General features: G+C 37.1%; 1 protein-coding gene across 1 annotated transcript in view; it reads left to right on the top strand.

Moving 5' to 3' along the window:
- The window catches only part of OLA1 (Obg like ATPase 1), an 84469-nt gene that overhangs the window by 42992 nt on the left and 28600 nt on the right, over window positions 1-12877 (top strand). The window contains exons 6-7 of the mRNA XM_072341744.1: window positions 4777-4857; window positions 5108-5205. Of these exons, the coding sequence (XP_072197845.1) occupies window positions 4777-4857; window positions 5108-5205 (179 nt within the window). The remainder of the gene's footprint in view (window positions 1-4776; window positions 4858-5107; window positions 5206-12877) is intronic.

Genomic DNA, 12877 nt, shown 5'->3' with positions numbered 1-12877 from the left:
ATTTGACATTAGTACTTATATACTCAAGTGTTGTGTTAGTCTTTTTAGTTAGCGTACATTTCATTTGCTTGTAACATTCAACTCTCAGTTATTCTAGCAAAGAACATGTACTCTGCTTGGTAAATACCATGCCCATACTTACCCTCCATCCAGTACTCTCATGAGCTTGAAGTTATTGTACTGAAGTGCATTGTTTGCTTTCACTAAATCTCTCTGACAGTTCTGCTCACTATTTGTATGATTCATGCTCCTCATAGTCATTTACGCTCATCATCTGTCAACAAAATGGTCTTTTTTGGGGTGTTGACAAGAGATAGCTAGCAATATGCAAACAATTTATTTGGAGCGTCATCAGAAAGTCAAGGAGTTGTTGATCGACAGTTACATTCTAGGACTACTGGTTTAGGTAGTATTGAATCCATTTAGCATATGCAGTGTTTGTTTTTTAGTTAAACACTTCTATGTGGCCCAGACTGATTCTTGGGAGAAGTCCAAATGTGTTCACTTTACACTATTACCTTCATTGCTGGTTTGCTGTGACTTGTGTATGAAATGCAAGGTCTATGAAATACAGGAAATGTTTTAGGTAGTTCTTACAGTTTGTGAGAGGAACAGAGCTGTGAAGTTGATAAAACGTGGACAATTACACCTCATTTGCCAAGTTGCTACTTTGGTATAGTGTTGCCTAAACTGAAATACTTTAATAACACACGTTTGTCTGCTTTTCAAGTGCTGGCAGGTGGCCGGTCAGTTACTGTATCTTGGAAGTCCTGAAGCAAACAAATAAGGCACTAGGAAGCACTCCACGTTTCCCTCAGAAATACCTTCCTCTGGGGAAGAGAAGAACGTCATATTCACAGTCACTCTCCATAGTAGCAGAGGCTTTTGCACTGCCTGCAGAATCATGGAGAGTTCACTTGCACTTTGAAGTGTGAAGTGATAATCCTCACGACTGCTTACTTCTTTATTAAATTTGCGGAAGTTAATTACATGCCCTGCTAATTTCCAACAAAAGCCTCACAATTCTCTGATGCCAAGTAGGCAAGTGAGTTTTCCAAGCTTCAGTTTAGTCCCTCATGCTGCAAGAAGAATTTGGCATAGGCACACATTATTACTATCATCCATCCAGAGAGTTTGTTAATGTATGCACATTTTTCTACACAGTAGTGTCTCTTGAGCACATCTTGATAAATCTCCTAGATGCAATTTGAATGTCCCAACTTTATAAAATACTATAAATAAGTACGTATTGTGAAAGTCCTGCTTAACATTTCTGCGTTGACTGCTCATCATCTGTGAAAAATGAGACAGGACAAAGTCAGTATTGCATATTACACCAAGTATTCATGTGCACTAAATGTATTGCCAAGGAAATAGTCAGAAATGAATTGATGTTTAAAACTGTGGCATTTGATGTTTGCTGTATTTCATATGTTTACAATTGAAAGTAAGTTGGGTTTTGGGAGCTTTTTTGATGATGTTTTAAGTGACGTGTACTATAATGCTACTAGCTGAAAAATAAGAGAGTACTCTTGTCACTAGTGAGAAGTGGATTGTTCTGCTGGTGGCAGGCTGACCTCGAAGTGCACAACTGGGGAGGCCAGCCCTAATGAAACCAAGCAGATCATTGTTCCATGTTCTGTTATTAAGCATCTTGGTGTTAACTAGAGTAATGACTAAATGTGTCTAAATGACTGTTACAATGATAGTGAAGATAAAAAGGTCAGTTCATATTCTTTCATCGGGCCTAAACAGAAGCAATTAATAAAACTAAAAATGGTGCTTAATGAATTAAAACTTCAAAATGTGCTTTTTGCGTGTTTGTTTGGTGTACTGGGGCAGCCAAGTGAACAAGACGTATATGGGAATGGTTGCCTTTCTTCATATTGTCACAAGCATGTAGCAGATTTGTTGTTAAGGGATTGTATTAAATCTCATTTGAATGTGACACCACCATTGGTGCAGGAGAAATTGAGTTCCTCTATCACTCATTTCATTTTAGCTGTGGATTCTGGCTTATGTTCTACCTGTTGTAGCTGCCTACATATTCCATCAGAAAAAATTCCTTTAGGAATGATTCATTCTTAATTTTCTTCTTTACATCTTCTTGCTACAAACATAGATTTTCTGTTTCCTTCAAACTTCTGTTCTTTCTCTAAATAGACCTTTCTAATGCTTTGCTTGTTTCTGTGTAAAACTGAAGCAGTCCTGCGCTCAGACAGCTGCTGGCTCTGCGCATTACCTTGGGCTGGTCAGCCTTCTCTGTTCAAGTTACCCATGGAATTGTTCCTCTTGAACAACATCTGCAAACCGTGTGAAGTTGGGTACCTTTAGCTTAACTCTGAAAAGTTAGATTAAGTTAAATTTGTGTCAAAATTGGCTTAGATATGTTGCTGTAGGAAGCAGAATGTAGAAGGGAAGCTCTGATTTATATCTCTGTGCTTAAATGTGCTTTAGAAAGAGCAAATATTGTTTGCTGCATTGATTCCTGAATTTTCTGTAGGGTCCACAATGCATTGCACCCCTTACAGTGTAATTAAAAAGAAAACATTTTACTGCTGCTCGAGCTTAAAAGATTGTCTTTAACGACTATTGCTATAATGTTTTCTTCTGTAAATCTTTTATCAACTGTAGTTTATGTGCAATAATGTGTTGCTGTTTGGGGGGGAATTATAATGCTGAAAACCACATGGTGGGTACCTATAGCATTATGGTAAAACCTGAAATGTTGTGCAGTCAGAATTCCTTCACTGCTGACCAGGAGTCTTTGAGATTGTGTTGATTTTTTTTTATTTTTTTTTTTTAATTATTTTTTTTTGTCTATGTGTTTGAACAAAAAAGATTCTAAATGGAAAGTACCTATTGTTAAAATTGCTTCCCTTACCTCGTTTATACCGATTAATTAAAAAAAATAGAAAGCAGATAGGGTTAAAGATAAGATGGCACCACTGTTTTCTTCTTTATGTGTAATCTTGTTGCATGTCTCTACATAAGCTGTTCTGGCCACTCATCACAGTAACCAGCTGGGCCATTTCACCTGCTGGAGCCATTAAAGAGGACTCTCTCCCCCTAGATTAATCCCCTCCGACATTAGTTTTTTGCTCTGACAACTGGAGCAGGCATTCAGAATTTGCAGGTGGCCAGTGTTGACGCACATAATTGCCTACAATTTTAGGCAATGAATAAAAATGGTCTACATTACTTGTCAAAGGTTGTATATGCAGTGCCAAGTGAGATCTATGGGAAGCCTTTTAGGGTTTAAAGAACAGTTAATAGCAAAGCTGCACAGTGCTTTTTTAATCATAATGCATTTGTAATATAGCACTTTGATCTTCTCCTTGTAGGAAATGGTGTTATATTAGCCACTTTTAAACGTTTATGAGTGAAATTCAGTTATAGGAGAGTAAAAGTGATTATTCTTCGTCAGAACATGTTAGATTTCATTAAAAGTTTTAGCGTGCCCCTTCCTTGTTAAAATCTGTGGGGAGTCCTGTTCCTGGAGGGTTTCAAATCAGGATCTGAAGATTTCGAAGAGCTTTGTCTTTGTTTTTCACTGCAGCAACTGCTCGACTAGAAAAGGCTGTAGTAAATACTGATGTTATTTGTGGTTGTTTATAATGTGCCTCAGCCGTGTAGCACTAAGTGTAAAAAGTGTTGTGCGCTCAACGGTTCAGGGAACGGTTCTTTGTGTTTTAAATACCCTGATTCTCAGTTTTGTCAATTATAACAAAAAATAAAAAAATAAAAAATAAAGCATTATTTAAAGCACGATCATAAATTATCTCTCAGAAAAATCGACGACTCAGAAATGTACTACTCCTAGAAGAGCCAAGGGTGACCTTTCAGACCCGAGAGCCTTTTATTAACACCTGCCTGTAAGGAGAGCCGTGCCACACGCAGCTTTCAGATTCAGCACCACAAAACTGATGAGGAAAGGCTTGAAGGGTTCAGTTTGTGTCACTTGCTGTTTGCCGTTTCCATTTCACAGATGATTAATCTTTCTGTGAAGAAAGGCCAGAGAAACAAAGCACATTGGGCTCTTCCTGCAGTTACTCCTTCTGAATGCACACTAGCTTGCTAACTAAAAGGCCTTTAGATTTCCTGCGGAGAGAGATGTTCTGAAAGTGAATGCAGCTGGTTGGAGGTCACCAGAGCAAGGCTCTTGCCATTGTGTAATGGAGGCTTTGGCAGGTTTCATTTTGGGGGGGAGGGAGAAGGTGTTGGTGAAAAATTAATGCGGAATAAAAGGGGCTCTGGCCATTTGAATTAATTTTTTGAAGGGTGGATCATCAATAATAGGCTCAATTTCTGTGGCGAACAATTTAAAAAAATATATTTGCGGTGTTTTTTTCCCCACCCATTCCCTTTTCTTAATGGCATGTTTATATTGTGCGTGGTCTCTCCCGCTGGATGCTGAAATGTCGCGTCTTACTGAGTTTGAAAAGCAATCTAAAATTTACTGACTTTTACATTTTATGAGCTCTGCTAATTTTCCTGATGGCAGGAGATGATACTTGGATCTCATGTATTTACCTTCCTGATGATGGGATTTGTATCGCTTTAGTAATTGCTGTTTGTCTTTAAAGTCTCTTAAATCAGGAATTTTTATTTTTCTGAGATGGTAAAAATTCTGTTTAAGGTATATTGTCTAATTTTTTAATTAGCATGTTCATGCTGAATTTTAATTTGTACATGCCTTGCTTATGGAACAGAATTGTCTGATGTCCAGATGAGTTTTGGCTTCATTTGTGGTTTTTTTTTTTTTATCTTCCTTAGGATGTAATGTGCAAAATCAAAACCTGGGTAATAGATGAAAAGAAGGCTGTCCGCTTCTATCATGATTGGAATGACAAAGAGGTAGGCTATAAGCGTTATCCCATGAAGTATCTAATTTTGCAACCTGTTACTGTCTTTTTTCAGGTTTTCTTTTAAAGAATTCACATCCACAGTGTAGTGAATGTTAAATCTGTTGTCAATTCTGTGTGTCAGTGTACTAGATTTTAATTCTGTTGCCTTCTCAGAAATGCCACGAGGAAAACAGTCCTGAATTTAACTCAGGTTGCTGTAATTTGTTTTTAAATTTCTCCTCTTACATTTTCCCTTCTAGATCGATGTTTTGAACAAACATTTGTTTTTCACTTCAAAACCTATGATCTATCTGGTTAACCTCTCTGAAAAAGACTACATTAGAAAGAAAAACAAATGGTAAGTGTGTTCAGGTTAAATATCTAAATATGCGTTTCTATATCACATTTTGTTCAACAGTGAATAATTCCTTGCTCATTAAAGTCAAAATATATTAATTCTAATAGGAATTAAAACTGATGCTAGACTTTCGTTGTTCGTTATGCTCCTACTGACATGCTGCTTGAGTACAGTGCGTGTGGTGAAACCATGAATGAAAGTATAGAATAGAAAAAATATATGTTCCTGACTTGTATTTTTATGTAAATCCATTAGCTATGAAGGAAATATTTGATTGGGAACTTTTAAATCAAAAAGCGTGTGTTGCATGTTATGAATTATTCTGATCATCTGAACACCATCTCTGTCATTCCAAGGGAATGAATTGAATGCCAGAGGACTAATACTATGTCAGTTGTTCAGAAAACTTCCAAACTGGCAAAATTGTACAGTTTAGCAGTACACTTCTGTTTGCTGTTATCTGGTTTAATTGCTACTGCTCACACTTTGCTTACAGTTTATAGGCCTGTCTTGATGATCTTTAATGTCATGGACAGCACAGGATTTATTCATGTATTTCTGACATCAATGTGACTTAAATTGATTTCTCAACCATCATGTATTTATCAGGCATTTAATGAGCTGAATGAAGATTTGGGGCTAGCATGGTAGATAGGCATGGTGGAAATCCACTGTTGAGAAGTACAACATTTAGTATGTCATAGGAAACTCTAGATGGGATAAATATTCAGATTGTGGAGGAAAGAACAGATTAAGTAGTATAGTCTGAAATAAAATCAGTTGCAGCATGTTTTGTTTATTAAAAAAAAAAAGAAGCCTTTTTTTAGTACTCAGATCTTTAAACACTTGTGAAATACTTTGAAGATGAACAAATACATGTTTGCAAACAGATATGTGTGTAGCTCATCCAAACAAATCAAAAGTATCCAAAGCGGAATATCTGAATTCTCCTAAAGTACACCCTCTGTTTCTCCCTGTACTTCATTAAGTACTTAGATGCACATGGTTTCAATTTTCCATTAAAAATTCTCATTTCCATATGATATCAAAGAGTGAGAAGGCTTTAAACTGAAAAATAAACATTCATAGACTGGAAGCCAAAACAATAATTAATGTCAGATGGTTAACTCCAATAAATCATTAGAATAAATTCTGTGAAATTACTGCAACTAAAACTGTCCTTTTGATACTCCCAAGACATTTTGTGTTAGTATTTAAGATCAAAATGTAATCTTTTTAATAGCATCCCATCTCAGGCCCGAAGTACAGACTTTGGGATTGAACTCGATAGCCAGTGTTGTGATTGAAATTTTTCATGTTTGGCTGGATTTTATAATTATAAAATTAGTTTATTTGTTTTTTTGGATGTTTCGTAGGTAGGAATGTTTGAACATTAAAACTGTTTCTGTCCAAGAAAGTCTTTAAAATCAGGGTGGTAGTACTCATTCTGTTATTGTCAGGTGATATTTTTTTCTGAGTGCAAATGTTGAGGTTTCCTGAGGTTTGCTGTAACAGTACATACGTGGAAGTTTATGTGAAAATGGATGCATCGGTTTCCTTGTCCAAAAGGGATCCTCACACCTGTATTTGGATGATTACAGGTAGAGCTCGCTGGCTCTAATTGTACAGTAAATACCATTTCCCAGACCCTAATGGTAGACAGACTACTTAGGAGACGCCAGTCTGTGATTTAGCTGTCGCCAGTCACCCCATGTTTTTTGCGAGACTAGTTGTGATGATGACATAGTTAAACCCAATTGAAAGCATATCTTTGTATAAATTACAATTTTTAATTTGCAGAAAAAGCTCAGACTGTTGGACTGAGGAGTCATATAATGAAATAGTTTAACTGTTTCTATTACAATTAATAATTTAGTTTAAAAAAATATGTCTAGATCTCATGGATGTTAGTGTAATTGTAGCCAAAAGATCAAAGCCTGGGTAGCTGAGTGATGTTCCAGAAGAGAATTTACCACATAGCCATTTTCAGTACAGTTTCTGCCTCCTGCTGTTCCTATTTTCCCTCAAGCTAGCCATTGACTACCCCCTGTGCATCCCTGCTCGTAAAAAATGATTGAGGAAGTATTTGTCATGTATTTATGAGTGGGAAACATTGTGTGATAGGGAAAGGCATCTACAAGAACCAGAAAGATTGCCATTTTCCTTCATTCAGCCACTCTGCTACAGCTTTAAATCCTCTGTTTATGCAGCAAAGCTTTTATATTTAAGAGCAGAATAATTTTTTTCCATAAAGGATGCTAACGGTAGGCTTTTGCCATTTGTGTGGTGTAAGCAGATGTAAATGATTACAATATATTTTGCTGTTAGATGCCACTTAATTTGTGATTTTTTTTATGTTATTATTTTGAGGGCAGAGGTACATATTTGAAATGTAAGCCACATTTAGACTAGTCATTCAACTTGAAAAAGTTTATTTCTCAGTTTAATTTGTAATATTGCTGTAACAAAAGTAAGGGTAACGCAGGAAATGCTCAGCAGTAAAATGTTTTCGTGAGACATTTACAACTATAGAAGTATTTAGAACAGCAAAGAGAGGCTTTTCGATTGTGGGTATGAAAGGAGAACTAAAGCTGTCTTTGTTTTACTGGGTCACTCTTTCAGAATTAATGAACATTTTAATTGTTAGTTAAAACATACTTACGTTTAAGTGCTAACATGTTATTTTTCAATCCTAGGAAAGAAGAAAACACAGTGAAAGATAGGACTATTGTGTGTCTGAGTAGGTGTATTGACCTTTTGAAAGATGTAAAAACTGGAATGGCTCCAAGCAGCTACTTGCTGGTTTTAACAATGTTGAATTAGTCATTCCCTTGATTTATGATTAAGACCTAGCCCCTGAAGAGAAGCTGACATGGCAGCTGCGTTAGTCGCACTTGTGTTATGATCAGATGACAGTAATCATAATGTTGTATAGAGGAATCCGCTGAAACCATTCTTACTACATATTGCTGCGATCTGAGTGAATGCATAAGCCCATTTTTTAGTAATTTGCAATTATTTTTACACAGATATACTACCGCCTTTATGTGATATACTTGAGTTTAATCATGAAAGTGTTCCAAAAAAGCCCATTCATTTACAGTTGAAGCTGCCTTCTGAGTTAGAAAATGTCACATACGCCCTGGACATGAGACTGAGCAGTCTTCATCTAGCTAAAGGTTTACCTTTTAGTCTTGCTTAAAGAGGTTGTACTATAGAATCCAATTATGAAATATGTTGAGCTAATTAATAAGCAGGTAATGCTTAGCATACTGTTCACTGCAGTATTTTGGAATGGTTCTTTGCAGCAGGTGCCAGGAACAATTTTGTGTGTCAGGGTTGCATACTGTTTTTTGTTTTTGTTTTTTTTATCTTGACTCAACACCTCTGATATAAGCAAGTGACTTTTTTTCAGACTACTGCAACTTAGAGCTGATTATGGTTAAAGATTTTATACTATTAAGTATGAAATTGGGAATTTGTATAGTATCCCAATTAGGTTTTTTGAACACTGTGTCTTTAAATGGGTACTGATGGAATAGAATAATTCTCTTCACGTATCTGACCCCTGTGTGTTTAAAAAGGTATATTTGTCTAATAAGTAGCCCTTTTCCAGTTAATTCTTGTAGGATTCTTTATGGTCTTAGTCTGGAAAAGCCATAATTAGGTCAGATGGAACATTTATCTCTTCTGGTATCATGTTTCTGACAGGTCAATAGCAGATGTCCATGGAAAACTATAGGAAGATTAAGCAAACAGGAATATATGAGTATATGTGCCCAGCTTCTTGCAATCTGTTAGTGTAGAACTGGCAAAGCCAGATATGATATACTTGTGGTAGATAATTTGACTGTTTTTTATTCTATGAATATAGCCATTGACCTTTTGAACCTAAGTGTACTTTCGGCATCCCAATATCCTGGAGCAGGGACTTCCACAGTTTAACTATGTGTGATATGGAGAAGTATTTCCTTATGCTTGTTTTGGATCTGCCACATCATAATTTCATTTGATGCTCCTTAGATCTTACAGTATGAGAGTGAATAATTCTTTTCTATTCATCTTTTCCACATTGCTTCAGATGTTCTAAATATAACAACAACAAAAAAAGAAGTCTGACATTAAGAAAGAAACATCAAGAGTAAAGTGCAAGGAAGGCCCAATGGGCCTGTGTATGGATTTATCCGGCTCACTCTTTCACTTTTAGACTACTTAGAAAATAAAGTTTTCCAATAGGCGTGTGTTCACCATCTTAGCAGAACTTCATGTGCTGATAGAATGTGGAGGACTTGGAGCAAGAGGGCTGTGAGAAGAGAAGTGCTATTCAAAAGGTTTTCATATCTTCTGTACACCTGTTAAGAAAACTTAAAATCAATGACAGAAATACCCCTTAGTTCCCAAACCTCCCCATCTACACTTAAATAGTGTCCAATTTTAGAGGAGTATAAGGAAGGGTACTTTGATAAAGAGGGTACTTTATATATAGATTCTTCAGCTTGACAACAGTAAGTATTTGATCTCTATGTTTAAACAAAGTTATTTTCTTCCATAGTATTTTATATGTGTTTCAGTTTAAAACCCTCTAAAGATATTTTTAAAAAAGAAAAAAAAACATAGTGGAATGGTAATATTAACGTGTCATGAAGTAAAATGTTTTAATGAGCAGAATACGGGTATGTATATTTAAGAACCCTAGTTCTAATAGGTGTGACCTACTGCAGGGAACCTGCTTGAGTGGGGGGTTGGACTTGGTGATCTCTTGAGGTCCCTTTCAGCCCCTGCAATTTTGTGGTTCTGTGAAATAGATTTATAGAAAATAAAGAGAAAGAACAGCTGCAGGCCAGCTCTGTCTCTTTAACAGCTGAAATTATGATGACTAAATAAAAATATGAAACATCTCATTTCCACAAAAACACCATCTTTTCTACTGTCTGTCTTTTAATCCTTTTCAAATGCTGTCTGAGATACGTAGATCTCTGAAAGTATTGCCTCCTGTATATTTATGTGGAAACTACAACAGATAGAAAAAGCACAATAACAGTATTTGATAAAGCAAACTCTCAGCTATAAAACTCCGTTTTTCAATGTAGTCACCACCACTAGCTATGCATGTTTGCCAGTGACAAACAAGAGCCTACATGCTGTGCTTGTCAGAATGCACCAGCAGAGGTGACACCTGCTGTAGCCAATGGCAAAATGCACCATCCACTGCATCACTATGCTCACTCACCTCCACTGTTTTGGTCTCCATAAATATTCAGCAAGCATCAATGAATGATAATGAGTGTCAATTTTTTCCATGTAGAGGAATTCGGTGACACACCTTTGCTTCATCTGCTCTTCCATGTCATACACCATTTTGTTAGACTGCCCCTCTACCGCCATCTGTCACATGGCTACAGAGTGTATTGTAATATTGTTGAGAAGATTCAGCTTCTACTGCCATATCACCAACATCCACCTCTGCTGTTGTAAACTGATGTAATGGAAGGCATTACTTTTGGAGCAGCCTTTGTACACAAGTTTTGCAAATTTTGCTAAGAACAAACAAAAAAACTGTTTGAACCCCAAAATAGTACTATTCTAAAAGGGGAGATGTAGTAAGTAATAAACCTATGCGGTGCCAAAGGAAATAGAGATGCATCACTTTTGATGAGGTGGATAAGCTTTTAAACCACCTAACACCCTTTAGAGCAGTATCTGCAAACATCGGTGCATTCATTGTGTAGCAAGGTACCTGAATCACTGTGGAATGCTGTTTTCAGTACCTTCAGCTTCTGAATTAGGTTTGTTTTCTGATACTAAGTGGGTATTTAAACATACTATATGTCATGAAGTCATGGCTGTTTAGGCCGATAATGTGTATCCTTAACATTTCTGAAGAGATTTCCTTACATCACAGAATAAACAGTAATGTCATTGTGGTATGAGTGGTTTCTTTGATATAGCTTCTAAACACTTTGAAGTTCTTTCCTATGCTGAAAAAAATATTTTTTAAAATACCTAACACTTCTTGTTTCTCACTTAGAACTGAAATGTTTTAAATATTATAAATAGCTGGACTCATATTTGTGCATAAATGGCATTCCGCATGTATGTGTGCTGAAGTCAGAAGATATCAGTTAACAAGCTGAGGGTTGAGGCTTTCTGTTGCACTTAGTGCTCGAGTGAGACAGAAGACTTTACTGGTTATAAGTTGTTTTTTTGATGTTTTTCTTTTTTTTGTTGTTTGTTTGTTTATTTATTTTAACTGGTAGACTACGTATGTTTTCCATAGAGCACATATATGTTAGCAGGGAATGGTGTGTGCTGTTAGTTTAATGAACTGTTATTCTTTACTGTGGCTCATACAGATTAAGGAATACTAATTAATTTCTCACTCATCAGACTAATTGTGATCTCTTTTCCTTCCAGCATCTTTGCCTGACATTCCCAGTTGACTTCTTGCTTCTGTCTTACCAATTGCAGGCACTTTTCCTTCAGTTGTTCTATCTGTACCAGCTTTTTTTCCCCATCCTTTTTCTAGCGGATATGTACCCCTTAGATCCTTACTGGATCGTCTATTCCTTTCCTTTGGTTTCATGCCATTCTTACTGGCTTAGTTCCAGTCCAGTCCTCCAGATTGTGTTTCTTTCACTGGGTTCTGCTTTACTGTGCCTGTCCTGTTGTCTTTTTGAATGTGAATGTGTATTGTTAGGTAACAGCAGGAGCTGGAGACCTGTCTCTGGGCACAGGGAGGATGGATTCCCTACTCTCAGCAGTTGTACATCCCCTCACTCTAGGCCTCCAAAAGAGACAGAAAAACTCTAGTTCTGCTCTGGCTCTGTGCAGTAATGTGGGCTGTGTAACAAGGTTGAATCTTTGAGACTGTGCAGTGTTAATTTGAGCAGTTGCTCCTGAGAATGTGAGTTTCTGTTTTTTGTGGGTTGTGAAAGTTACTGTGTCTGGATGGGTTTTAACAGAAGTGCAATGGTTTATCTCCAGTGCTGAGTTTGCTCTGTGCCAAATGTGAAGTTTTGGCTCCTAAGCTCCTAATTAAAGCTTTTCAAAGAAAATGTTTCTGGGATGTTTTAAAAATGGCCTGTACTGTACGATGAAGCTGCTTTCAAAACTTTCAGCCCACCTGGCTGGCTACAACATGGCAGTTATAAATAGCTCCAGCAGAGGCTGTGAGGATGGGAATTGAGGCCTCAGTGATTTACCTAGTATATTTTGAGTCTTTGAACTGGTAAAATGGGCGTTAGTGCCTGGGAACATCTCTGTTCTTGGGCAAGCGGATGGGGGTAGCTTGAAGCTGTTCCTATGACATATTAAATGCTGCTGGGTGACCATTGCCTTGAAGAGTTCTTTTTGTGGTGTCAGCCCAGCAGGCTGCAGCTCCAAATGCCTGCCTGGCATGGCCAAACCTCCCTGCATTCCCTCACAGCAAGTCCCATGTGTGCTCCAAGCACATCTATGTGTTTCATGATGATTGTGCTACCAGGGTGATTCCAAAGAGCTACTCACTGATGGATGCTCCATACCAGTAAGGCTATGCTCAGTGAAGACATCCATAACTGCTTTTCAACTTTGTTGCTCTATTACGAACCCTGCCTAACCAGCTGCATGTCATCCCAAGTCATCTTTTGAAGAACTCAGCTTCATGGTCCGTCTTCTGTTCTTTTTCTTGTTC

This window comes from Excalfactoria chinensis, chromosome 7 (assembly GCF_039878825.1).
Source record: "Excalfactoria chinensis isolate bCotChi1 chromosome 7, bCotChi1.hap2, whole genome shotgun sequence".
In the NCBI taxonomy this organism is placed as follows: domain Eukaryota; kingdom Metazoa; phylum Chordata; class Aves; order Galliformes; family Phasianidae; genus Excalfactoria; species Excalfactoria chinensis.
Note: the sequence above shows the minus strand (reverse complement) of the source record. Positions and strands in the feature narration are given on the sequence as shown.